This window comes from Malus sylvestris, chromosome 16, assembly GCF_916048215.2.
Source record: "Malus sylvestris chromosome 16, drMalSylv7.2, whole genome shotgun sequence".
NCBI lineage: Eukaryota > Viridiplantae > Streptophyta > Magnoliopsida > Rosales > Rosaceae > Malus > Malus sylvestris.
The window spans coordinates 4,348,996-4,374,905 of NC_062275.1; the positions used below are offsets into that span (position 1 = coordinate 4,348,996).

Genomic DNA, 25,910 nt, shown 5'->3' on the forward strand with positions numbered 1-25,910 from the left:
ATGAAACACCCCCCACCCCCCCTTTCTCCTCCCACCCACCTCAAACGCACTTAAGCGATCGCATCAGAGAAAAAAGAGACGTAGTTGCAGGTTAAAGGTCACAGACTTGAGGTGGCTCTCTGGAATGCCACCTGAATACGGTTTGTGCCAACGAACAAAATAAACAGAGATGCCTTCTTCTGTCACCTCACCTCCAACCAAATTGATTTGATTTGATTTGGCCATGGAAAACTCTGATCAATTGTTATTTCAAAGTGACAGCAAATTGACACTGTATTTGTGGACGGATTGATTAATTTGCACTACTTGTTTTGTGTGATAGGGCAAAACGTGAATGGAGTGTCCGATCATGTCATACGATTTTGGTGATCAAATTTTAATTAAAGTTTTTTGTCCTTATTAATTTTAATGGTGTCGGCCGTATAATAAAATATTTGAGAGGAGTTAAAAAAAAACCACTTATTTGATAAACATTTATTACGTCATAAGTTAATAACAGTAGAATATATGTAATATGGAAGGACGTGTAAAACCTGCAAAATTGGGTTGAGGTGGTCAAGCTATGAAATTGAAAGCTTCCATCACCGACAACAGAAACCCTACCGACCCCTACATGGTAAAACTGTAGTATTTCATCCAAAGGCTACATCTATACGGCTCTAGACAGATCACATCACAAAGATTGACGTAAATTCTACCATTATTGTAGGGTTTTATTAGTATAAAACTCGGTTGCGCGTGACCGATTGAGTTTTGATCTAATGCGGGGTCACATACTTACTAGGAATGGCAAGATTTTGTAAGAAACGTTGAACGAATGACGTAATCAGACACCTATATCTAATGTATTTACTATCTGGACTTATAGAGCTTTGATGAGAGTCGGGAGAGGGTACAGAGCGGGGCTGGGCAGGGATGGGCTGCCAAAACTGACGTAACGTTGTGTCCCAATCCATCTGTTTCTTCTCGTGGCGGTGCATGGTTCTTTGCATAAGAGAGAGAGAGAGAGAGAGAGAGAGAGAAGCAGAGAGTAGAAGAGAGAAGTTAATGGTGGAAAAAAGCCAGGGTTTTGCAAAAGGGAGCAGAATTTTTTTCCCTCCTATTCGCTTTCTCTTTCCTTCTCCTTCTATTTGAACAATTACGGTTTAACTATATCAATATTTTATATTAATTTTTTTATAAAGACAATAAGATGAAAGAAGAGAAGGGAAATGGATGAGAATAAGATGTGAGAAAATCTTACTCATTTGCAAGGCTGAAGCGACAGAAGGGGAAATCCAAAGTCAGACTTTCTTGGCTCTTCGTTGTCTTCTTCCTCAATCTCTCTTTCTCTCTCTCTCTCCCCCTCTCTCTCTCTCCCTCTAGAATTATTCATGGCTGGCAATGGCATTGCTTTTGCTTCAGATTCTGACTGAATGATACCATTCATTGGGGGGGACCATAGATACGTATACAAACATAAATATATATGTATATATACATGAAAGTGCTTCTTCTTTCGTTTAAGTGCTTTTCACTTTTGCTTTCTATTCTTCTTGCCGTCTGCCTAGTTTTGCATAGTTTGCATGCATGGTAATGTAATTTAGTAATTACACTGAAAAGGCCATGTCACAAGTGCTAGTCAATACCCTCAATTTATATTCACATCTCTCTCTTCCACTCCCCTTTTGCTCCCAATCTTAATCCGAGATCCTCTCACTCTTTCATCATCTCTCTGCCTCTCTCCCCTCTCACGCACGAAATATAGTTTTGTAACAATGCTAACGATTCTGCTCTATTCCCAGGTGTATATTGTCTGTGGGCACTCGCACACAGGATTTATCCACGATAATGAACTAATTAATGAAAAAATAGATGAGACCCCAATATATTTTGGTTCAACTATTTAAGGTGTCCTTTTAGCTAAACCAATATTCTTTTTTAAAGTACTCTAATTTGCAGAGAGGAGAATTCAAACTCTTATACTGGTCAACTGATCTAACCCACATTTGCCGCTTAAATCTGATAATTTTGGTCGATGTTTGTAGCTAAAATGTTTACATGTGTATGTTGAGAACTGCATATAAAATTCGGCTAGGAAAACCATATTTGCCGTGAGTTTGGCATGCAGATTAATCATGATTCGTAGTTTACTTGGCATAAGAAACTCAGCTGTTCTTCTGTTACATTGGTCTAACCATCTCTGTGGCCTTAACTATAATTAACCTAATGAATTAACTGCCATGTTAAGGAGGTTAATTAAACGGATTAAAACTCAGCAATAAAACATGAGTTTCTTAACATTCTCACTAAGTTTTGGTAGAGCCATTTCCTTCGGAGGGCCGGCTCTGGAGAGCGTAGAACCACTTCTGGTATAAGTTGTGGATTCTGATCTCTCAAGGTAAAGCCTGCCTCGATACGCTGCCAAGTGAGCGTAGTAAGCTGGGGGCACCAGCGAAACCGGCTTCGTGCACCTTGCGTACGTGTAGCACAGAATGTTAACCAGCTTCTGCAGTTCATCTGAGGTGAACTCGTTTTCATCCCGCAAAATGTGGTAATGAGTTGGCCTGCTTGTTCCCTTAACTCCCCAATGACTGCAAAGATAGAAGTCGAATTCTTTCGGGTGAGTGATCACGGTATCCACAACGGTTCCAGGGGGAATGTTTTCATCGAGTAATTGGTTCTGCTTCGAAGACGGATCAATTTTGAAAGGGAACAGCCTTGTGTGATGCCTCTTCTGAACCACTGCAAATGTTATGGGAGGCGCATAACCGGGAAGCCTAGAACATGCCCTTTTAATAGATTGCAGCTCCTCTTGAAGCACTTTGTAGAATTGCGTTTCGCTTACCCCGTCTCTGAAGAAAATGATTCTCTTGGGGAGTTTGCCAACTTCCTGGCAAAACTCATTCAATAATTCTTCCACCATTGCGTCGAGATCCTGGATGATTTCTTGTCGATGTGTCTGAGATCTCATTCTCGAAACATACTTGTTTGCCGCTGGCCAATTCATGCTACCAACCACAGCAGCAACAGAAGGACTAAAGTCATCAAGTGGATGTGGATGGGTCACATCTGCGCCCATGAAGATCACTGGCTCATCAGCAAGAAGCAGCCGCGGGATTTGAGATGGTAACGAATTGTACAAGGAAACCGTGCATCCTCCAACTTTAGCATTGATCTTCAGAGCTAGGTTCGCCAAAAACTGCGAACCCAACTTCCCGAGGTTTGAGTACAAGCAGCATTGGCTTAAAACCCCAACGCTTGTGTCCGCAATTCGCTTGAGATCTGCGTAGCCTTTGTGCTTTCTTTCCATTACACATATAAGCAGCTGGAGATTGTTTGATGCAGCTCTTTGGATTCTTTTGAGCTTAGATTCTAACAGCGACACATTGTTAAGCACTTGGGATGGTTCGAATTGGGGGCTAACAATCGTGTTATTGTTAAGGAAGATTCCCAGTTGTTCACATCTTTGAGATAGCTGGCGTATGAATTTCGGGATGCTATTCTTCTGATCAGGGGTGCCACCAAAACTAATCAATGCCCACCTCTCGATTCTAGTACCTTCAAACACATGGCTGTCCATAAGATTCCACTGCCGGTCAAGACGAGAGGGAATTAGGTCCCTTACATGACCACCATCGCCAAGCTTTAGCTTTGGAGGTTGAAGAACTCTTCCTTTTAATCGCGTCATGTCTCTCGAAACATGGAGCTTGAATTCTCTTTCCTGAATACCACTGCAAGGAGGACAAAAAAATGAAATGAACATCAACAAATAATCAGAGAGCAAACTGAAACACTTCTTAGAATTTGAGAGATTACCTTGTTGGCCCAACAGGACCTCTCATAACTCCATCTATAATGGCTTTTCGTTCTTTCGGTCGTTGGCAGCCCATCTTAAGTATCCTTGCAGTCTGATCATCAGACAGCTTCCCGAGGAACTTCTGGCCTTCACAGATCATACATAGCTCCATTGGAAGATAGCATGGTTTACTCCTACTAATCTGCAAACAAGGCAAATTCCTGAATTGTATATCATAGTTATAGTGATCCTTAAAGTAAGTCAACAGCCTCAAATTCTTCCCATCCCTGTCTGCAAACCAAAGATCTTCAGTGGCTTCCTCGGTTAAGCCAAAAACGCGGTATCTCTGAACAGTTTCTCGGTGGCAAACAAAGACCCTGATATTCTTCAATGCCTTCTCCACTTCTTTCCTTTCTTTCTCAGTTAAACCCCTTGTCTTCCTTTGAGGAAGGTCTTGAAGAAACTCGAGGCGCTTCTGTAAGTATGGGATCACTCCAACGCTTTCGTGGAATGCAGTCACGGAGAAATCAACATTGAGAGCTAGTCCTTGTTGAGTTAGTCGAAGGCTCTGAAAGAACCCTCTCAGTCCTACGGCCCCTCCTCCAATTTCTTTACTTCCACCCATTGAGCTCGAGTAGAGTGATCTTCCCACAGGCACACACTTCTCCAATGGTGCCTCCCTCAAGACGACATCCAAGGCGTGGAGATAATCCTGAGGAAGCGGCTTCCATTCATCACCCTCATTGTTCAAGTAACTACTCAATTCCTTCGCATCTAGCTTTGACACGAGTTTGATATTGACCCGAAAAAGTTTATGTTCTTGAAGCTTCTCTTGTAAGTCATTGAATGCCCCATATGGCAATGTTGGCTTACTTGTGGGGATGAGGAGGCTTACATAGAATTCAAGCCTATCGTCTCGGAATTCAAGGGCGCTGTAAAGATTCTTCCGGCCATCATAAGCCGGAATTGCACCGGATAGCACAGCCGAGTTATCCTCCATCAGCTTCTGTTTGATCATTCTAGCAACTTCCTTCGAGGGGTTAGGGGAAATGTCAACATGGTAATGGAATATTCGCTGCGATGAATCGAATTGGACAAGAAAATGGTTAGCCAAGAGGGAGATTACAGTCCCTTCCACACCACCAGAATCTGGCCTCCTTGCAGTCACTATTGCTTTTCCTGTTCTTGCAGCTGTGAGCAACTTCCTTCCATCTTCTCCTATAAATGGTGAACTGGTTTGCTTCTGATACCCCTCTGTAGCTTCTGATCAATAGTAAATAACAAGATTACTAAAAAATTTAAAGCCTAAAATCAACCACTTTTATTGAAATTAATGCTTTTGAACTGGTAACAAATATCATATTTTCAACAATTACCCTTCTCAATGCAGATAAATTTCTATCCATCTCTACAGCAGAAAGTAAATTACTGGGAGAACAAGAACCAAATATGTAAAACTGAAGGAAAAATATAAAAACAGAACTTTGAAACACAGAGAGAAAAAATGACATGCAACGAAAGGGGAAATAGCAAAAAAAAGCAGAGGGCTTTGAGGCTTACTTGGTGAAATTGTGAGTTGGGGCACCTGGGTTTTGGAGGAGGCGGCAAAAGGAGGAGTATTGAGCCTGCATGAAGGTTTCTGGAGGTGGGTTTTTGATCGGAAGTGGTGGTTTGGAGGCAGCGGTGGAGTTAGAGCGAGTTGCAGAGGGAGGAGAGGAGGGAGAGGAAGAAGAGCTGGGTAGGAGGAGGAGTATCTCTGATAATACTGGTTCTGGTTGCAGAAACCGAACTGGTTTGCGTGGTGGATTAGTTGTTGGTGGTGGTGGTGGTGGTGGTGGTTGTGAGGATTGGCTCTGGTGCCGCCCCTCAGGGTTCTGGTCTGGGGGTGGCATTTCTGGTTGCCATTGGAGTTTTCTGTGTCTGCCATGGCTTGATTGAGTGAGAAAACAGGAGTGAGAAAGGCGTGGAGGCTGTGAGCATGGGAGAGAGGATGGCTTCTGTTTTGTGATGTGAGTGAGAAGGAAGATGCCTGAGCAGAAAGCAGGAGTGCGTAGTTATAGCAGACAGAGAGAGAGAGAGAAAGAGGAAAGAGAGTTTGGGTTTTAGTTCTTGAGTCTTGTAAGCTTCTTTATGTCGAAAGGGTTTTGATTCCGGTAAGTTTAGTTTGAAGGGAAAAGTGGACTGATGCCTAATAAAAGGTAAAAAGACTTGTCAATCTATTTGGACTTATTAAAGCAGTCTGTGTAGATAGAGAGAGAGAGAGAGAGTATCTTAGGGTAGAGTAAAAATTGAGTCGAGTTAACTGGTTAGGGCAGCTTTCAATCGCAAAAAAGAAAAATTAAAAATAAGTTTTGTATCTTATTACGAATGACGTGATAACACTGTTCTATTAAAGATTTTATCATATTTAAAGGGAAAAAGTCAATTGAATTATTACATTAAACGTTCATACGTTACATATACTGATATACGACATTCTTTAGCTTTGTAAAATATGCTTCAAGAATAATGTGATCGGATTTTTCACTCATGTTTTTTATCATATGTACATTGAGATGAGATGCTACACCCTCGTGATTTTTTATTTTAGGGTATTCATCACTCAAACACCTTTTGGTTTATTGACTGCCTGTCAAAAACATGGGGTTTTCCTTGAAAATGTTTGGAAGTCAAATGAGGAGGGAAAGGTTTGGCCTTTTAAACAAAATTATAATTGTTGGTGGTAGTTATTAGGGTTCTTCTTATCCTTTTACACTATTTTTTTAATTCATCTTTTGTACTTTGCTAATTCTATTTCTACAAATTCATAATGTTTGACTGGCTATTTTCTTCTTTTGTTTAAGGCATCATTGTCTTTGAAAACGGTTAATTTGGATCTTCTGGGGCCATTTTTATGCTACCTTCAAGTGTTAGTCAAGGTTGAAAAGTTATGAGAACAAATAAAATACATAGACTCTTAGAGGATTGATTGATGACATCTTAGATTAAGGAAAAACAAACCTTAAACACTTATTTTATTCTCTCGCTCTTTTGAATATCGATTTTGCTTCTTTTTTAGGATTAGTTTGAAATTTTTGTGTTTTTTTTTTTCCAAAACTACTTTTTCAAAGCTGCTTTTATTTTTTGTTTTTTTAAATCCATGATTTTGAAAAAAGAAATTTATATTTACCAAACGCAATCTTAGCCCCAACTTTTTGAAAAGCTGTTTTTTTTTTTAAGTAATGCTGAACCAACTCTTAATTATTTGTGCATTAAACTGATTATTTTATAATATATATATATATTTTTTTTTTCACTCGAAAAATTAAAAGAGTATAAGAGATTGAAAAAGAAGCGTTTAGATCATCAATTTTCTTTTATTTTCAATACCCACATGATGAAGGGCTTAAACAAATTTGTATTTCTTTGTCCATTTAACATTATTGAACATTTTTTCGTTTGTATTTCCACTTTTATTACTACTTGCTGCCCCCCTTTTGCAGCATCTTTTGTAAACATGATTAGTGCTAGTGTGATGATAAGATCATAAGAAGCGGAGATATGTTTTAATGAGCGGTCAACATGGTTTGGTACGCGAAGTGTTACAATACAAATGGTTGAATTATTTTTTCAAGAATCCAACCGTGAAAAATACTAAGGGAACTCTCTCAAAAGTGAGACTCTATAGAGTCTCTACTATGTCATGTTTTTGTCACAATGTTTTATAATGTTGACATGAGAATATGAAATGACAGAGAGTCTACGACGAGTCTCACTTTAAGAGAGCCCCCTTAGCATTTTTCATCAAACCATTTGTATTATAACACTTTATGTATTAGGTCGTATTCTCGACACACTAACAATTTTCTCCAATAAAAAGTCCATTGATGCACTTAGGAAAGTGGGCTCCTTTGTATTTTAAGGATAAATATAGTTGGAATGTGGTGACGGGACAATATAATTAGTGTGGAGCCTATAAATATTTAACTTTATTTTCAAGATTTAGGACCACATAATATCCATCGTCCATAGCTTCTTCTATTTTTTTGGCCATATAGTCTCCATTGTTTTGGTTTGTACAATATGAATGATATTTACATGGGCTTTTAAGTCAAAAAATCTTGCGTACATCTGAAATTTCTCATAACATTTATCACGTGAAGAGAATGATAACATGTTGAGTGTCTTTACTCAAGTTTTTCTTCTTAAGACGTTTCTTTAGCGGTGTCATTATCATCGATGCCCATGATGACAACTTGGAAAAGGAAAGAAAGAAAACAAGGAGGAAACATAAAATGGAGACAACAGATCATATCCCCCCACTGTAACAATTGAAGTCAATTCAAGCAACAAGACTATCTAGTTGACTTAATCTGATTGAAGCTGATTAGCAGAAACTAATGACTCTTAAGTTTGATTAGCAGAAACTAATGTCTATGTTTTATATTTCATGTGCTCATTATTGCGTCATATAAGATTATACATTACCAGCACTCCAATATTATATAGATTTTTTTTTTTTTTTGGACAAGTAAAATCCAATATTATATAGATGAATATTATGAAAGTTGCGGAGATGAAATATGAATTCGAGACTTCACTTTGATCTCCATCCGTTGCTTTTGCTTTCATCATGATGTCTTTGAGATTCATAAAAATATGACTCGATTATTCAATTCATCGGGAATGATAAAATTATTTACCTTGGCTGGTAAAATATGACTCTTGATTTGTTAAAGTGATCATCATACTATTAAAAAATAATAAAAAAATAGCAGTAATGATTGTTTTTTTGTTGCAAAAATAATTAGGTGTCGTTGTAATATCGTTGGATCATCGTATATCATTAATATGTTATCGCTATTAAAAAATGATCATTTCTAAAATTAAATTGTCAAAAATTGAGTGTTCCTATTAAGTGCCTAATAAACAATTAAGACTTTTTAGCCAAAATGGTTTATAAGATTGACATAATTCCTCACTTCGAATCATGAAGTTTGAAATCGATAGAAGTAGTTATTCTTGTATTTCCGTGAATTTTTTTTTTGTTAAATAAGAACCAAAATAACAATAATACTCTGAATTTACTAAACAATATGCCAAAATTATTTGACAAAAATTATGTCCTTTTTTTTCTCGCCCAACATAGAATTTTCACATGATGACCAAAATGATTGACAATGGACAAACTCAGTTATGCCAAGCTCGAAGACTTTTGGCTAAAGAGCCAACAATTAATTCGAATTAAGCCACTTAATCAAAACAGTGTTCGTCTTTTGAATTTATATTCAATTCTTACTTTTACAGTTTAAATAAATTTAGAATATCGACATGTAAAATACAAGTAACAACGGATGAAAAACTCAAAATCTCAAACATTTAAATGTAAGATTTTAGAAACTTGGGTGTAAAATTTCAAAATTTTCAACACGTTTTTGTTGTACCAAGTTAAAAGTATGAAAGTTGTAATATATTGCAGTCAAACACAATTATGAAGACACCACGTTTCAGCGGGCGGCAAGAAGACCTGTTCAGTGATGTCAAATTATGCACTTCAACACATACATGCAAATGGGAAGAGGCCACCAGTATAGTTTAAGACCAAATTAGAAAACTCACTTTTAAAATAATAAATTATTGTTCAATTTCGTGTACTTGAAGACAACATAGAATTTGTCAAATGTGCGACTAATCTTACGGGATGGTTACGAGATGCGAGTGGCCAGTCAATTGACGGTATTGTGCCAAGCACCTGCTACTCACATTTTGTAACTATCCCGCATTCGACAAACCCTCTATTTGTATAACCAACTGTATTCTATTATAACTCAGTATTGGTTTAGTACTGAGATGTTTTTATAAAAAGTGGGTATAAAAAAAGCTGAGCTCAAAAAAATGTTTGATAAACACTTAGAAACAGCTTATTTTCACAGTTTTGGATGAAAAAACACTGAAACGTAAAGCAACAAAAATGAGCTTATTCTCACAACACAGTAGAAGCAGTTTTTTTTCAAAGCACAGCAATACCAAATCAGCCCTTAGAACAATGAAATCCATATTCTGTTAGTCAAACTAATTTGAAATGAATCCATCACTGCATATGTAGTATATTGAAATTAAAATTTGAATAAAAACTTTTGACAATGTGCTATCAAAAGGGGAAGAATCAGACTTTTTAATCGAAAAGTTGATTAGGAAGCATTTCTTTTTTCCTAAATTTTAGCTCAGGAGCATGACTTAGACCAAAGAAAGACACTAATGATGATTTACCTTTGTGAATGGTTTAAACCATGAGGTATATTGCAGCATTCGACACTGTGTTTGTCAACTCTCCGGGATAACTAATCTCGATTCGAGCGGACTAATCACAGTTTGACATGTCTAGTTTGGGAGAAAAGTAGAGATTACGGAGCAATAAGACGAAGGAAAACCAATCTGAGGCACGTTTAAAGAAACTGTTATCAAGAACACATGTACAAACAGCTCAGATCGTAGTACACGCCAATTCACAGATGGATATGCATGGATACACAGGAGGAGAGCAAACACATCGATCGGGATGGAAGAGATCTTTTCGGGACATTTTGTATTGCAGAGGGAAAAGAATAAAGCTATCAAATGAAATGAAAATGAGAGGAAGATAACGCGTAGAGGCTTGTACTACTATAACACCATTGTACATCGTAAAGACATTCACGAGCATACCTCACACCTACGCTTGAGGAGCAGAAGATAAAAGAGGACTGCGGAGTCTGTCATTGCTCCCAGAATAGTTGATAGGCATCAAAGCAGGGTCCTGATAGACCGTGACCAATTTATCGAGAAATTCAGGCATTGTAGGATCGTTCTCATCTTGCCTGTCCTTTCGTATCAAACTCTGGAACAAAAAATAAAGTAGGTCAAGCCAAATATTTATAGGTGAGAAGTTGAGTCAAAGTGTAGTAATTGTGTGACATTAAACATACATACCTCGGCAGGGTAAGCAACGAAATTTGGAAGGAAGCGCTTTCGGCAGTACTCATTGAAGATAAGTGTGAATACAGGAAGAGGAAAAATTAATGTCGATGCTAGATTGACGTTCTTGATTGAAAAGATTCCAACTGCAATGGCGTGCATAAGTACCAGAGAGAATATCATTGAGTTATGAACGATCGGCCAAAACTTCCCAGCAGTTTCGAACCTAGGAGCATATACGTTTATGAACTGCACAGTTATTTTTGCCGAGAATCAGTACGCTATATTCAAATCAAATCCTCTAACTAGTTAATTGAAATCTACTGACCTGGTTGCGAAAGATGATGAATCCGAGACAGAGGTACACTAAGAGGAAGGGAAGAATCAGCGGAGCTAGGAAGAAGTATGTGATGCCGAGAAGTACAAAGAAAAGAACTCTTGGCATGTGATTATGGTAATTCATTGCTGGAACTTCAAATTCATCATCTTTACTGTCGGTAAAAGGTCTTTTTAACAGACTCCATATCAGAGGAATTATACGAAAGAGTTCTGATGAAGTACTTGTCCATCCTGACGTGACGACATAAGCAATGAAAAAAGACGACTGCATCACCCAAAGTAAATGATGTTAGAAAACTGAAAATAGTGAACCTGATGCAAATGACAAGGCAGTTAAAAGTATAAACGCATCATTTTTATCGCATGCTTAAACTGAAGGGAACGTAATTCAGATTCAGATTTGTAATGCAAAAACATATATTTGTTCTGAGAAGTGCCCGAGACTGAATATGTCTGAGCGTATTGATTGTAGCCGCCTCCCTGAAATGAGCAGCTGTGATCACTTGCAACAGTTGCAGAAATAACTTAAAACTTGCTTGTACAAGATACTATTCAAAAGCAAAAAAGTCTGAAGATTTTTGCTCAGTGAACCTGATGCAAATGACAAGGCAGTTAAAGTATAAACGCATCATTTTTATCGTATGCTTAAACTGAAGGGAACGTAATTCAGATTCAGATTTGTAATGCAAAAACATATATTTGTTCTGAGAAGTGCCCGAGACTAAATATGTCTGAGCGTATTGATTGTAGCCGTCTCCCCAAAATGAGCAGCTGTGATCACTTACAACAGTTGCAGAAATAACTTAAAACTTGCTTGTACAAGATACTATTCAAAAGCAAAAAAGTTTGAAGATTTTAGCTCATCAATTAAAAAGGATTCATATACATTTTTGGTGAGATTGTGATTAAGTACAGTTATAGACAACCAAACGGAGGGCAATTGCACAATAAAAGATGTACCAAATTACACTGTGAAATCGATTAGAGAAGCAGGAATTTGGTACTCAAAATGCACAGACAAAAGCCTACAGGTTAGATGCGTTGACAATTAACACATAACATATAAGCAGTTAACAAATTTGCGATTCCCCGAGTCCTACTAATTTTAAATCGTAGAGGAAACATTTTCTCACCTGTGCTGGAACAGAAAGACCTAGCTTTGAAGGAATATTCTTGGGGTCAAGAAAGAGATAAACCTTCGAGAGAACTGATCCGGAAAATACAGTAGCAAAAAAAATGTTCCATATCGTGAACCAAAGTACTTTTGAACACGCACTCTTTTGTATATCACTGAGAGAAACGTATCCTTGAATGGATGAAAAGAACTCCATGGCGGGGGGCACTATTTTCAGAAATAATAGAAGAATAAGACTGGGAAGGTATCCTGTAATGACTTGACTAACAAATGTTCTGCAGGAAGAAACAGAAAGTTAGAAATTTGCATCACCAAGCAATCCAAAACATAAAAAATTGTTAGAAATTACTGTCGGTTAATTGTTTGAACTGTATAAAACCACAACGGTCATTTAAAGCAAGAGCAAAAGATTGTAATCTTCAGAATTCCATAATAATTTTGGTACATATAGATTTCCCAGAACCTTGCTTAAGATCAAGTATTTCACAAATGTTGCAGAAGTATTCATGAATTTAATCGATCATATTTACTCACATGGTTAGAACATTTTTGAGAAAGGGAAGCCAAGCTTCCAGCTGGTTTAGGTTAGTTAGACCTTGGACAAGTACAACAGGAATAAGGAACACGATTGTTAGGACAATGCATAAAAATATAACCACAAGCTTAGAAAGCCATCTTCGGATGAAAGATGACGAAAAGAACGGCCAGTAAACATCACGAGGTTCAGGAGCTTGCTCTGTGACCCAGTTGGTAGGATTGGTTGATTGTTGCAAGTGGTGAGCAATTGCAGCACCATACCGAGACTTGAAGGAAACAAAAGCAGATCGAACTTCCTTAAACATAAAAGAGAACAAAATTAAAATTTGAATTAATAGCATGCCCTGAGAACCACAATTACATACAACAAACAGTGAAAATATCATCTGGAATGCAGAAGAGAGGAGGGGAGAAAGTCAGCACATACATCTCCTCCTAATGAAGCCTCTGATTGCTCCAATCTCACATTCTCCTCTGCGTCTTCAAGCTTCTTTTCATACTGTTCCACAAGATTAACCTTGCGTCCAAACAATCCAAAACAACAGGATCGTGTATACTTTTGCTGGTTTGGAACCGATTGCAAGTGAAGGAGCCTGGTATATAGTTTTTTCGCATCGTTCTAAAGATTGACAAAATCAGATAGTGTTAAGAACAAGGTATAAAACATAGAAAAACATGTTGAAGCATGCAGAAAGACAGAAAAAACAAAACTTAACAACACCAAAACAGTATATAGACATCAGAAACAATGCTTACAAGGAGTTTTTTAATTTTGTTTGTTCGACGAACAACAATATGTGACAAATATGTTGAAGGGTGATACTCCCTAAAGAAGCTGTCAACTTTTTCGCCGACGCTGCTACCAGAAGGAACGGGAATGCTGCGAACTAAGATTGTGAACTGATGCGGTTGAGGCTTGGATGACTGAAAATAATCAAGCCGTCTTTGAGAAATATATCTAAATTCCTGCACAAACAAGGATCATTCAGTATCCACTTCAACTCTTCACTCTTTCGTAGATCATGAGCTGCTAACCAGTGACAACAGAATTCGAATCTCGCGAGCGTAGTTTGCTTTCCAAGGAAGAAGTAACATCAAAACTAGCAACATAACATATATCTAAAACACATTACGACGGTCTTAAGCACTTCAAATTCGGTTTAGCAAAGTTTAACTATATAAGTGCACCAAAGATTTTACTTACATAATAAAGTAGACAGCAGACAAAGATGGTGACAAGGTACACAGCAGCAAAGTGAATCCATAACCTGTCGAAAACGTCTGCATTAGTAAGTTTAAGTCTTGCACCTTATATTGCTATAATACATGCATACGTAAGTTAGGTCACTTGGTCAGAGTAGTGTTTCCGCCCCCTTAACTCGAGTTCAAATCCCCCGCACAGTAAACTAAAGTAATTCAAATCCCCGCTCATCGTAAATTAAAGTAGTTTAAAATACACAAGGAAGACTAACACTATGTTTGGATGAAGAAATTTAAGATTACTAAAGAATTTCGAAATGACGGAAATTGAAATGACAATATTTTATATTTTAAAATTTGTAAATTTTTTTGTTTGGTTAACCTAAAAGAACAATGGGATTGAATACAGAATTTGTTATTTTTAAACTCTCAATCATAGAAATTGAGAAATGACATTTATTTACATGGAATTTGAACTTGAGAATTGGAGGTCCCAAATTCCAAGTCTTTTTTTCACACGGAAATTCTAAATTTATATGTTTATGAATCCAAATAAGAAAATTGATGCATGTCAATTTATAAATTATAACTTTTACCAAAATTCCAAATTTATTTTCATCGTCCAAGTAACTGTAAATTTTTCTTACTAATTTTAGAATTTAAGAGATTAATTAGAATCAAAATAATTATAAAATCAGAGATTTAAATTTAGTCACTCACTTGCTTGAGCCATTGTTCACATTCGAAATCGTAAACACGTCGAGAGAGTTATTCGACAGATCGGTGAAGTCAATATACTCGAGCTGGTTGCCGGAGCAGTTGACCGGAAGCAGGACGAAGATCCCGATAACTCCGGCGAACATGAACACTCTGAGACTAAAATTGATGAGCCGCATGAAAACGACGGCGTCAAGGCCGGAGGACGACAGCAAGTCGTCCTCCGTGAGCTGCCAGGCCCTCTTGACCCAGTACGGCGACGGAATCAGCCGCTCGAGGTTGAAACTACCCGACTTGTCGGACTCCCCCTCGGCGAGCAGCCGCGGTATGTACACCTCATAGTTGCTCGGCTGCTTCCGGAGGATCGAGTAGAGCGTGAAGAAGAGGACGCAGAGGCCGGAGTTGATGGCGAGTGACGTCAGCAGGGCGGAGACAAGCATTTCTCGATTTCTGCGAGACCCTAGAAATTCGGGAGGTTTGTAGAAGCGATGAAGCTTTCGATCCGACTGTTGACATTCAAATGATTAGCAGCTCAAAACGGAGTGAGCTAACTGTTTGGATGCTGGGGACTTTTGTGGTACCGAAAATACCCCTACATTTTGCCTCTCACGGGAGCGGGGGAAGCTTCCGTGAGGTGATTGATGGGGATTTTAACGTTGCTGTGATGAAAGCGGTGGTGCTTTGTACTTGGATTTCGAGGCGATTTTGGGGATTTCCGTACGGAGGAGGAACGGAAGGTGGCCGTGCTCTGCTCCACCAACTACCAGTCAAATTCCCGCCATCGCCAGATTTTTTTCCGGAGACTCTTGGCTCCACGGTCACGTGATATGTCACGTGCTTTAGTGGGAAATTTTGGTCGGGCATTTATAATTGGGAACTTTAACGAAAAGCTAGGGGTACTGTTCACTTTAACGAAAAACCACATTTTAATACTAAAAAGTCAATCTTGGTACTATTCACTTTACCCTTTATTTGTCCTTATCGTTAAAACTCAAAGTTTTCAAGCCATTTTCATTAGTTTTCCTTTTATAATTTGATTAATAGCAATTTTCAACATACAAGAAAAATTTCTGTCACATCAAATCTTTTTGAAATACTGGATAAATTCAAAACCAGGGTCGGAGCCAAAAACACAGGAAAGCCTACCAAGAGGCAACAACCAGAGGAAACAAACAGAAAGCAGTGAAGAAAGGAGCAAAGGCTAAAGACGCAGCACGAGCAACGGCTAAAGACGCAGCACCAAGTGCCAAACGTCACCCCTTTCACCACCAAACTACAATTACGAAGGACATGGGAGGCCATCCTTGTTTAAAAAATGCACCAACGAAGATGGGGGATGGTTAAGCCAAGTATAACTGCACATCTCCGTGTTACTTCTCGACGCCAAGCAGTCCGCCGCCAGATTGGCCGATCTCGAAACCCAAGACCAACGGCACGTCTTAAAGGTATCTTGAAGCCTTAAAATTTTAGTTAACGTAGGATAAGCCCCCTAGCTGCCAGAGGACAAATCATGAACCAAAGCATAAATGTTCTCTTTAGAATCCGATTCAACAATAATTCTATGCAAGCCTAGACAACTAGCAAACTCACACCCAAACCAGATGGCAAGAGCTTCTGCCACAGCAACACACAAAGCAAAAATCCTCATCTTCCACGCCCCAACAAACTTGCCTAAAGCGCATCTAGCCACAATCCCCACACAACCCTCAACCGAAATGACATCCCAGCTCGCATTAACATTAAGCTTGATAAACGTGGAATAGGGCGGAGACCAACGAACCACACCTAAAGGGGAAACCGGTTAAGGTAAAAAGGTCCCCATAAGTGGACAATAAGCCTCCAAAAAAGCTGTAACCGAAGAGGAGATAGACAAAATAACTTTTTTGTAGGTTGATAGCCATCTGGTTATAGAGAAAATTACACCGAGCCTTCCAAATAAACCAACAAGTGAAGGCAACAACAGACAACAACCAATTAGTAGCATCCTTAGATCCCATAAGTGAATTTAAAAGTGAAGAAACCCAGTTTGCTAATGTTGAAAAGCCAGCTCTATCCACCACATAATTTAAGGACCCACCAAACCAAATAGTAGCAACCCACGGGCACAAAAAAAACATATGCTCAACAGATTCATCATCAACATTACATATAGGCAAAGAGGAGTTGGGGAGCATTTACATAGAAATAGAGCATCCATCATGGCCAAAGCTTGGGTCAACACCCTCCATAGAAAGTAATGAATTTTTCGGGGGGGGGGGGGGGTTCACCTTCCAAATAGCTTGCCAAACTGTAAAAGGAACCACGTACGAGGAGGACGTAACCCTAGTCACCACCACTGCACGAGAATGCACCCAATGATAGCCTGATCTTACAGTATAAAGCCTATTCCTCGTGTCCGACTACACCAGGCGATCATGAAGCAAAGGATCACCAATACAAGTATCATAAATCGCCTGGCACTCATCATGAGAAAGAAAAGGTTTGAGAAAGTCAGAATCCTAAGACCTAAAAGGTCCACAAATTAGAGAGCTAACACACAAGTTCCTAGAAACCTGCACGTTACCTGGAGGAATAGGGTGCCCGAGCGGGAGAGAAATAAGCCAACTGTCACGCCAAACTCTAACATTAGCCCCATTCAAGATTTGCCAGTGGGCACCCTAGAGAAGGATGTCACGGCCCACCAAAAAGCTTGACCAACCCTAGGAGGGCCAACCACCACATGTGGCCTCAAGAAACAAGCAGTGTGGGAAATATCTGGCTTTAAGAACTTGCGCCCATAAGGAGTTAGGATCCATCACCAGCCTCTAACACTGCTTAGCAAGGAGGGCATCATTAAAATACTTGAAATTACGGGAGCCCATACCCCCCACATGATTCAGCAATCCCAAAAGCTCCCGAGAAACCCAATGAATCCCCTTATTCCCTCCTTGCTTCCCCCACCAAAAATCAGCAATTAAAGAATCCATCTCCGAGCACAGAGTAATAGGAAATTTAAACAAATTCATAGGGAACGAGGGTATAGCTTGCAACACAGCCTTAATCATAATCATTTTACCAACTTGTGAGATAATGCATTGTTTCCAACCTTGAATTTTTTCTAAGATCCTACCCTTGATATAAGCAAGGCCTTACTTCTTATAGCGGTTCCAGATGGACGCCAAACCCAAATACATCCCTGGGTCATCCACCATGTGCATGCCAAGAACTTGACTAAGCTCCGCAGATATACCCCCTGGGATGTTAGCACCAAAGAAGATACAAGACTTCTGAAGATTCACTTGCTGTCCTGAAGCCAAGCAATAATCATCAAGTATCTTGACAAGATTATCACAGTTTTGACGATCTGCCCTAAGGAAAATCAAAGTATCATCGGCAAAAATAAGTGTGAGATAATCGGGTCAGGAGGATTCATACAAATGCCCGTACGATCCCTCATATCAATCGCCACTTGGATGAGCCTAGATAACACCTCACTAACCAGGAGAAAAAGATACGGGGATATCGGGTCGCCCTAACAAATACCCCTAGATGGAACAAACCTTCTACCCGGCTGCCTATTCAAAATCACCGCAAAATCAACAGATTTCACACACCCCATCACGAGAGAACTCTATCTCGTGCAAAAGCCCATCTTCTCCATCACCGCCTCTAAGAAATCCCACTCCACTCTATCATAGGCCTTATGCATGTCCAGCTTAATTCCCATCTCAAATTTACGTTTCGTTTTCCGGAGCTTCAGAAAGTGGAACAATTCATGAGCAATGCCAATATTATCCTGTATTGTCACATCAAATCTTTGAAAGATGAAAAATGTGGGGAATGGCTTTAATGTTACATAGAATTCAATTGTTAAATGTTTTATTTTCAATTTTAGTCATTTAATTTTTTATCATTTAGTATTATGTCGATTAAAGAAAAATTGCAAAATGTGAAAGTAGCCTACATTGAAACGTATATATTTGTACTGAGTTAGTTAATGAAAACGATACCACATGAACAAAAATTTGAACTTCGAGCATTGTCTCACATTGAAAAAAAAAAGAATATTACTAAATTAAATGCGAGCTGGATAAAATTTGGACAATTATAATTTAATATACATCAAAATTATGCTCTATCATTCGAGATATTTTCCTTCTATTGTTCATAGGAGGAGACGAATTTTGGTGAAAGAAAAGGAGATGAGAACCTTTCATTCAACTTTTATTTTGGATCTACACTTCTTCTGTATTAATTTTCTTTTCTTTGGTAAATATTTCTTTTTTTGGTCGCTTCACAATAATGAAGAGCCTAAACAATATTATAACCCAGCCCAAGATCAAACTGGGCCACAATCTCACACGACAATCGTTTGGGGCTTTTAGCTAGCAATTAGCCCAAAGGTAGGGAGAGACTCCTCTGACTCTTTGGAGCCGTTGCAACGTTTCGGTCTAATGGTACATTGTCATAAATGAAACGTTAGACAAATAAGTTAGATGACACCGTACCATTCGTCCGAGATGCTACCATATTCCTGTTGCATTTTAATTTTTCTACACTCGTTTCCGCATTATTTTATTTTTTATATTCTATTTATTTTAAGCCCTTTTTTTTTTTGTTATTTAACTTTTACCCCTGCATTTATTTAATTTTGATATTTTATTTCTTCCTTGAGAAAAAAAGAAAAGGGCAAATTTTTTGGTGGGCAGGAGGTTTAATTCCATACGGCTGTAGTCCACCAGATAAATTACACTTCAATAGGAAATGAACAGCACACCACTGAAAAGAAAAAGAAAAAAAAAGAGTCATTTAGTACAGTTTAGTGATTTTCCTATTCACTCGTAAGTGATAAATTTTAGATAGTTTTCCCTTTCACTGGTAAGTGAGAGGTTGTAAGTTCGATTTAGTTTTCCTTTTCATTTGTAAGTGAGAGGTTATATGTTCGATTCTCACCAAAGATAAATTTGAACCATATTATTACTAGTTTATTATGAAGTTAAATCTACCTCATTTCCGTTAGATAATATCTTTTGTTAAAAAAATAAAAAATAAAAAAAAAAAGAATGAAGAAGAAGAGAGAGAAAAGAGACTCCCACTCGCATGGCTGAGCCTTTACTTAAGAGTTGGGACTTTCACAAATCGGGCTTCTCGCCAAACCGTCATCCTCTGCGCATCGCCTTCGCTATTTCTTAAAGCTCGTCAAAATCCCTAGGTCAACCGGGTAATCTCTCTTTCCTGTGATCCCATTTACTTGAAATTCTCTGAATTTAGGCTTAATTTTTTGGTATTTTTCAAATTAGGGATTCGTTCTACTTTTAGGGCTTTTTTCTCAATTTCAAATATTTGATGTTCATATCTGCTTTCTGCTAGAATTTTAGGGGTTTTCTCGTCTCCGACTTGCGTTGCGTTTATACCTGTGGGTAGTATGTTTTTACTCTATCTTCATCCGATTTTGCTCGAATGTTGATGTGTTGCTGAATTTGTACTATCTTTAATCATCACGCTCCCTGATTTTGTTCCATTTTTATTGTTATGTTTGTTCGTTGACGTTCGAGTTCGATTTTTTTGTTTTCGGTTTGAATTTTGTTTAGAGTAAATTGTAGCTATGGTCCTGAACTTTACTCAAATTGGAGCAATGGTCCTTCAACTAAAAATCCATTACCATTGGTCCTTCAACTCATTAAAACGTGCAGCTATGGTCCCTCAACTAAAAATCCATTACCTTTGGTCCCTCAATTTTAATTCAACTGGAGAAATTGTCCCTTAACTTTATCCCAATTGTAGCTATGGTCCTTCAAACATAACTCGTTTTGACAAATTTTTTTACGTAGTTGACAAAAATGACCATAATTACACACTTTGATGAGTTGAGGGACCCTAATTAAATAAATGGTTATTCCAACATAACATATTTTGACAAAATTTTGAAGAAATTAATGAAAATGACTATAGCTACACATTTTGATAAGTTGAGGGACCAATGGTAATGAATTTTTAGTTGAGGGACCATTGCTCCAATTTGAGTAAAGTTCAGGGACCATTGCTACAATTTACTCTTTTGTTTATTAATGGGTGTCTGAGTACTTGAAGCAAAGTTGAACCTTGAAAACTGCAGGATGCCATTATTGTTGGCTCACGAAGTTATATTGTAGATTACCAAATGTTATTGAAAACCCAGTTTGTGATGTTGACAAAGCGATATACTAAGTATGCCTTTGCGGTGCTAGATATCGATTATCGTTGGTGCGTCATAGTGAAAGATATAATAAATAAGCAGATGAACAAGAAACTATAGACTAGCCATGTAGATCTTACTTGATTGAAGATTTCATGGGTTCTCGAAAGTTTAACTGGGTCAGCTAGATGAATTTGTGGTGCTGTAGAATTTGAATTTAAGTAGCATTTTTCTTTGCGTGTTATATTAAAAGGAAATGCACCCAGCACGTCAGAGTTCTTAAGAGATTTGTAACTGCTTGGGATCCTAACTGATCCCACTTTAATTTTGACATTTGTTGCCTGATGTAATTTGCTATATGATTTTAATATTTTGGTCTGTTCCATTTCTGCAGGACTTGGATAGTTCAAAGCATTGAGAATGTCTTCATCGTATCTCCCAGCAACCACTGATTCGATTGCTCAGGCTTTAGAGGCCAAAGCTCCATCTGAATCCATCTCTATTCTTTATCGTGTTCTTGAAAACCCATCAGCATCTCCTGAAGCTATACGGATAAAGGAGCAGGCGATCACAAATCTTTCGGATCTTTTAAGACAAGAAAATCGGGCAGATGATCTTCGTAACCTCCTCACTCAGTTGAGGCCTTTTTTTAACTTGATTCCCAAGGCGAAAACTGCAAAAATTGTCCGCATTATTATTGATGCACTTGCTAAGATACCAGACACATCGGAACTTCAGATTTCCCTTTGCAAAGAAATGGTGCAGTGGACCCGTGATGAGAAGCGAACTTTCCTTAGACAGCGAGTGGAGGCCAGGCTTGCATCTCTTTTGATGGAAAGCAAGGAGTACTCAGAAGCACTAACACTCCTATCGGGCTTGATCAAGGAAGTGAGAAGGCTAGATGACAAGCTTCTTCTTGTGGACATAGATTTGTTGGAGAGTAAGCTCCACTTTTCTTTGAGAAATCTCCCTAAAGCCAAGGCTTCACTCACAGCTGCAAGAACAGCAGCCAATTCTATATATGTGCCTCCAGCTCAGCAAGGAACTATTGATTTGCAGAGCGGGATCCTTCACGCAGAAGAGAAGGACTACAAGACTGCTTACAGTTATTTCTTTGAAGCATTTGAAGCCTTTAATGCTCTTGAAGATCCTCGGGCTGTATTTAGCCTCAAGTATATGTTGCTGTGCAAAATTATGGTGAGCCAGGCTGATGATGTGGCAGGTATAATATCATCAAAAGCGGGCCTGCAGTACTTGGGACCTGAGCTGGATGCTATGAAAGCGGTTGCTGATGCTCACTCGAAGCGTTCTTTGAAGCTTTTTGAGACTGCTCTTCGTGATTTCAAGGCCCAGCTAGAGGAAGACCCTATTGTCCACAGGCACCTCTCCTCCCTGTACGACACTCTGTTGGAACAGAATCTCTGCAGGTTGATCGAGCCTTTCTCAAGGGTGGAGATTGCTCACATTGCAGAACTGATTGAACTGCCAATCGACCATGTGGAGAAGAAACTGTCTCAGATGATTTTGGACAAGAAGTTTGCAGGGACTTTGGACCAGGGCGCTGGATGCCTCATCATCTTTGACGATCCAAAGACAGACGCAATATACCCTGCAACGTTGGAGACCATATCCAACATCGGCAAGGTCGTGGACAGCCTCTACGTGAGGTCTGCTAAGATAATGGCGTGAGCTTGTACGGTCAAGGAGGCTGTTTCTCGCCGTTGCTTTATTTCTTTTGGTTATACTTTTGAGTCAATCCTGTGATATCCCAGCAGAAGTCCTTTATTTTCGTTGTTTTAGACTAAATTGTACTTGTGAGTTTGGAAGGTTCTACCATTTGGAGAATTTCATTTAACACAAAAGGGAAAGAGGATCCATTCCGGACCTTAGTGTCAGGAGTCTCCGCATCAAACAATCTGGACCGCAAATTAAATTCAACGGATTCAATTAATTTATTTTCTTGGCCCACAACATACAATTAACGGTCTTGATTTGACTTGCACACCAATTAGTGACCTAAATTGCTTAATGAGAAGGCTTCGGATACTAAGGTCTGGAGCGGATCCTCTTCCCACAAAAGAAACTTGTATTGAGACTACTTTTACTGTGGTTTGTTGTGTTGTCAAAATGCTCAAAACGCTGCGTCACAAGGGCAAAAATGGCATAAAGACATTGAAACTCCGGACTCTAACGGACGTCTTTTAACTGTCAACGAAGAGAGATAGATAGGGAGTGAGAAGTAGACGTCTGTTTATTTTTCACGGAGCCTTTCCAAGTCGAATCTGGATTTCCGTAAGACCAAAATCTGAACATCGACGTTGAGGACAACCCCCGATCCTCCAACGCCCAGATCGTTGCCTTCCCGATTCCCAAATTCCCAATTGAATTACCAGATTTCTGCGCCGCGCAGTAAAAGCAGTAATCGAGATGAGTGAGGTATTCGAAGGCTACGAGCGTCAGTACTGCGAGCTCTCCGCAAACCTCTCGCGAAAATCCAACTCCGCCGCCCTTCTTCCCGACTATGGTACTGTTCTGTTATTCCGTTTTCTACCGATTTAGTGACATGGGTTTGTGAGATTAGCTCCTAATCTTCTTAATTATGTGTTTTATTAATCAATTAGTAATTTAGTAACATTAATTAAGGGATTTCTTTTGGGGGTTTATTGGGTAGTTTTTTGTTCAAGTGTTTGTTGGGTTGCTTTGTGCAATTCCGGTCCTTTAAGCCACCGTGTGTTTGATCCGATCGTTTTTGGGTAGTTCTGATCATTTTATGAAATGGGTTGGTTTTGATCAATGTGAATTGCAGAGCAGAAGAAGCAGAAATTTTCTGAGATTAAAATTGGACTGGATGATGCCGAAGCTTTGGTAATATGCTGCACAACATACAAATTTCACTTGTTTTTGCTTTTTCTGGAAAGCTTCTGGGGCTTATATACGTTCCTTGTTTGTTTATGCGAACGAGTGATGTGATTTGTTTTCTCAGATTCGGAAAATGGACCTCGAAGCCAGAAGCTTGCAGCCGAGCGTGAAGGCGGTGCTTCTTGCTAAGCTAAGGGAGTATAAATCTGATCTTAATAAGTTGAAAAGGGAAATCAAAAGAGTGGCATCGCCTGATGCCAGTCAGGCTGCTCGGGACGAACTACTGGAGGCAGGAATGGCTGATGCGCATGCGGTAAGTATGGACGCTGTTTGGATCATTCCACTTTCATTGGACATTGTACACTTCCTTGATTGAGAAATTTTTACCAAAGCATATTCGATTCGATGAATTTTACACATTTATGCTTGACATGCTGTAATTGAAATCTAATTCCCAACTACCTAGGGTGCCCGTTCTTGCATACCTTTCGTCTTGATTTATGACAACGGCTTCTACTAGGCCGTTTTCTTTTATTCTCGGTGTACTATTTACAGGATAGACGTAATGTTTATCTTTCATTGCTTTTTCTTCGGTAGAATACAATAAATTTTCTTGATGATTTATGGACAATGAAACAGGTTTCTTCTGATCAAAGAGAGAGAATGACAATGTCTGTTGAGAGATTGAATGAATCAAGTGATAGAATCACACAGAGTAGAAGAACGATATTGGAAACCGAAGAGCTTGGTGTTTCCATTCTCCAAGATTTGCATCAACAGCGGGAAACTCTCCTGCATTCCCATCAAAAAGTAAGTTTTAACTTTTTAATCACGTTTCTGCTTAACTTAAGGTTCATTGTCACTTAGACTTCTGTTCGACTTTCCTAATGTCGAATTCATGGAGTTTTTCTTCAATGTCGTTCACACATTTCATAACCAGATTCGCTCCTAAACTTTCTTGTTGAGTAACCAAAGACCTTATACGTGAAGTGGAGCTCATAACTCCACTGGTAGTGCACCAAAAACCCAAGAAAATGTGGCGATAGTCCTCTGAAATCCGACATACAATGCAAACACGGCAGCTGCATTAGTGAATTTGTTAATCTGTGTGTGTTCTTCTTTTTCTTTTGCAGCTTAATGCAGTAGATGACGCCATTGACAAGAGTAAAAGAGTTTTAACTGCCATGTCGCGGAGGATGACAAAGCATAAATGGATCATCGGCTCAGTTATCGGAGCTCTTATCGTTGCAATCCTCTTTATCCTATACTTTAAGCTTTCTCATTAACGGATACCTGATACGGATACCATATCTGGTACTGGTAACTTTATCTCTATTCAAAATGTTGTGTCTGTATATGCTTTGTTGCCTGAATTATGAGTCACATTCTTGTCATTTTCTCCCCGTATTCCACTCTGTCATTAGTCTTTTTTTACTATCCAATTAATACGTACTTAACGTTGCTCAATTTAATCTCTGTTGACGTTTAATTAAAGTATAAATCACCCTTTTAATTAGTGAATAACGAAGAAAGAAAGAAAAACGTATAGATTATGAAGCAAACGAGAGTATTGAAGAACTGTTTAAATCAAAATTAGTAGCAACGGATTAGTAGTTGACGAATGTTTTACTCAATTTAAACCGTTAACTCAAGCAGATTAATGAGCATACCCCTTCCTCATAGCTCGTTAATAAACAAAGCATGCTTGCATCAATAACTCCATTGCGTCGGACTTTGTCGGACCGAATACAATGGAGAATAACAGTATAACGGCTCGTTTGGTATGCTTGATGATTTTCTCGTCGGTAATGTTACTCCCGGACACCGTAGGCGGCGCGTGGAGTTGCCTTGGAGCCCAAGAATACCACTTTGCCCTTAAAAACTACTTCGGGGAAGCCTTCAAACAGCAACACGCTACGGGTTATATAGATATTTACTGTGAACCAAGGGAACTCGATCCTTTTCCGTTTCCTACACTATCAAGCGAGGGGCATCAAAAGAAAAACGTGTCATTTTTTGTATCAGCTGATTTTGATATGTGCGCGGGATGGTTCCAAGATGTTCCGCCGTATAATTGCGGTGCTGCCTTTCTCCCAACCGGCAGCCTGTTGACGCCCAGTCCCAGCCGGTGGAGTACCGGAAAATTCCCGGTACTCCGTCAGGAGTACGATTGTGCTAAGAACAATAAATATTGCGAGGTCCACTTGCATGACGATCATGTACTTGTCAACTCCTCACCCGAAAAAAACATCTGGATT

The 25,910-nt window shown here is 39.0% G+C and overlaps 4 protein-coding genes across 4 annotated transcripts; 2 read left to right on the forward strand and 2 right to left on the reverse strand.

Moving 5' to 3' along the window:
* Positions 1 to 2,111: 2,111 nt before the first annotated feature.
* Positions 2,112 to 5,948, reverse strand: LOC126607663 (protein argonaute 7-like). Its single transcript, XM_050275343.1, has 3 exons — positions 5,339 to 5,948; positions 3,799 to 5,041; positions 2,112 to 3,713 (listed from the first exon to the last, which is right to left on the reverse strand). The coding sequence occupies exons 1-3, from the start codon at positions 5,703 to 5,705 to the stop codon at positions 2,255 to 2,257; spliced, it is 3,069 nt and encodes a 1,022-aa protein (XP_050131300.1). The 5' UTR covers positions 5,706 to 5,948; the 3' UTR covers positions 2,112 to 2,254.
* Positions 5,949 to 10,179: 4,231 nt separating this feature from the next.
* Positions 10,180 to 15,409, reverse strand: LOC126607664 (CSC1-like protein At1g69450). Its single transcript, XM_050275344.1, has 9 exons — positions 14,643 to 15,409; positions 13,927 to 13,990; positions 13,479 to 13,688; positions 13,150 to 13,341; positions 12,720 to 13,018; positions 12,184 to 12,460; positions 11,040 to 11,315; positions 10,727 to 10,960; positions 10,180 to 10,634 (listed from the first exon to the last, which is right to left on the reverse strand). Exons 1-9 carry the CDS (start codon positions 15,077 to 15,079, stop codon positions 10,470 to 10,472), a joined length of 2,154 nt encoding a protein of 717 aa, XP_050131301.1. The 5' UTR covers positions 15,080 to 15,409; the 3' UTR covers positions 10,180 to 10,469.
* A 4,262-nt stretch (positions 15,410 to 19,671) lies between these two features.
* LOC126607661 (26S proteasome non-ATPase regulatory subunit 11 homolog) lies at positions 19,672 to 22,655 on the forward strand. Its single transcript, XM_050275341.1, has 2 exons — positions 19,672 to 19,839; positions 21,188 to 22,655. The coding sequence occupies exon 2, from the start codon at positions 21,214 to 21,216 to the stop codon at positions 22,480 to 22,482; it is 1,269 nt and encodes a 422-aa protein (XP_050131298.1). The 5' UTR covers positions 19,672 to 19,839; positions 21,188 to 21,213; the 3' UTR covers positions 22,483 to 22,655.
* Positions 22,656 to 23,017: 362 nt separating this feature from the next.
* On the forward strand, positions 23,018 to 25,119 carry LOC126607662 (vesicle transport v-SNARE 12-like). Its single transcript, XM_050275342.1, has 5 exons — positions 23,018 to 23,317; positions 23,600 to 23,658; positions 23,777 to 23,965; positions 24,292 to 24,462; positions 24,786 to 25,119. Exons 1-5 carry the CDS (start codon positions 23,221 to 23,223, stop codon positions 24,936 to 24,938), a joined length of 669 nt encoding a protein of 222 aa, XP_050131299.1. The 5' UTR covers positions 23,018 to 23,220; the 3' UTR covers positions 24,939 to 25,119.
* The last annotated feature ends 791 nt before the right edge of the window (positions 25,120 to 25,910 follow it).

What these genes read in the sequence shown, in the direction of transcription:
- LOC126607662 (XM_050275342.1), top strand. Translation starts at nt 23,221, where the DNA reads ATGAGTGAGGTATTCGAAGGCTACGAGCGTCAGTACTGCGAGCTCTCC. An exon ending in CGCCCTTCTTCCCGACTATG is followed by an intron (nt 23,318 to 23,599) that starts GTACTGTTCTGT and finishes TGTGAATTGCAG; the next exon opens with AGCAGAAGAAGCAGAAATTT. An exon ending in TGGATGATGCCGAAGCTTTG is followed by an intron (nt 23,659 to 23,776) that starts GTAATATGCTGC and finishes TTGTTTTCTCAG; the next exon opens with ATTCGGAAAATGGACCTCGA.
- LOC126607663 (XM_050275343.1), bottom strand. Translation starts at nt 5,705, where the DNA reads ATGGCAGACACAGAAAACTCCAATGGCAACCAGAAATGCCACCCCCAG. An exon ending in CCAACTCACAATTTCACCAA is followed by an intron (nt 5,042 to 5,338) that starts GTAAGCCTCAAA and finishes ACTATTGATCAG; the next exon opens with AAGCTACAGAGGGGTATCAG. An exon ending in GGTCCTGTTGGGCCAACAAG is followed by an intron (nt 3,714 to 3,798) that starts GTAATCTCTCAA and finishes TCCTCCTTGCAG; the next exon opens with TGGTATTCAGGAAAGAGAAT.
- LOC126607664 (XM_050275344.1), bottom strand. Translation starts at nt 15,079, where the DNA reads ATGCTTGTCTCCGCCCTGCTGACGTCACTCGCCATCAACTCCGGCCTC. An exon ending in ACAAAATTAAAAAACTCCTT is followed by an intron (nt 13,342 to 13,478) that starts GTAAGCATTGTT and finishes GTCAATCTTTAG; the next exon opens with AACGATGCGAAAAAACTATA. An exon ending in GTCTTTCTGTTCCAGCACAG is followed by an intron (nt 11,316 to 12,183) that starts GTGAGAAAATGT and finishes TGGGTGATGCAG; the next exon opens with TCGTCTTTTTTCATTGCTTA.
- LOC126607661 (XM_050275341.1), top strand. Translation starts at nt 21,214, where the DNA reads ATGTCTTCATCGTATCTCCCAGCAACCACTGATTCGATTGCTCAGGCT.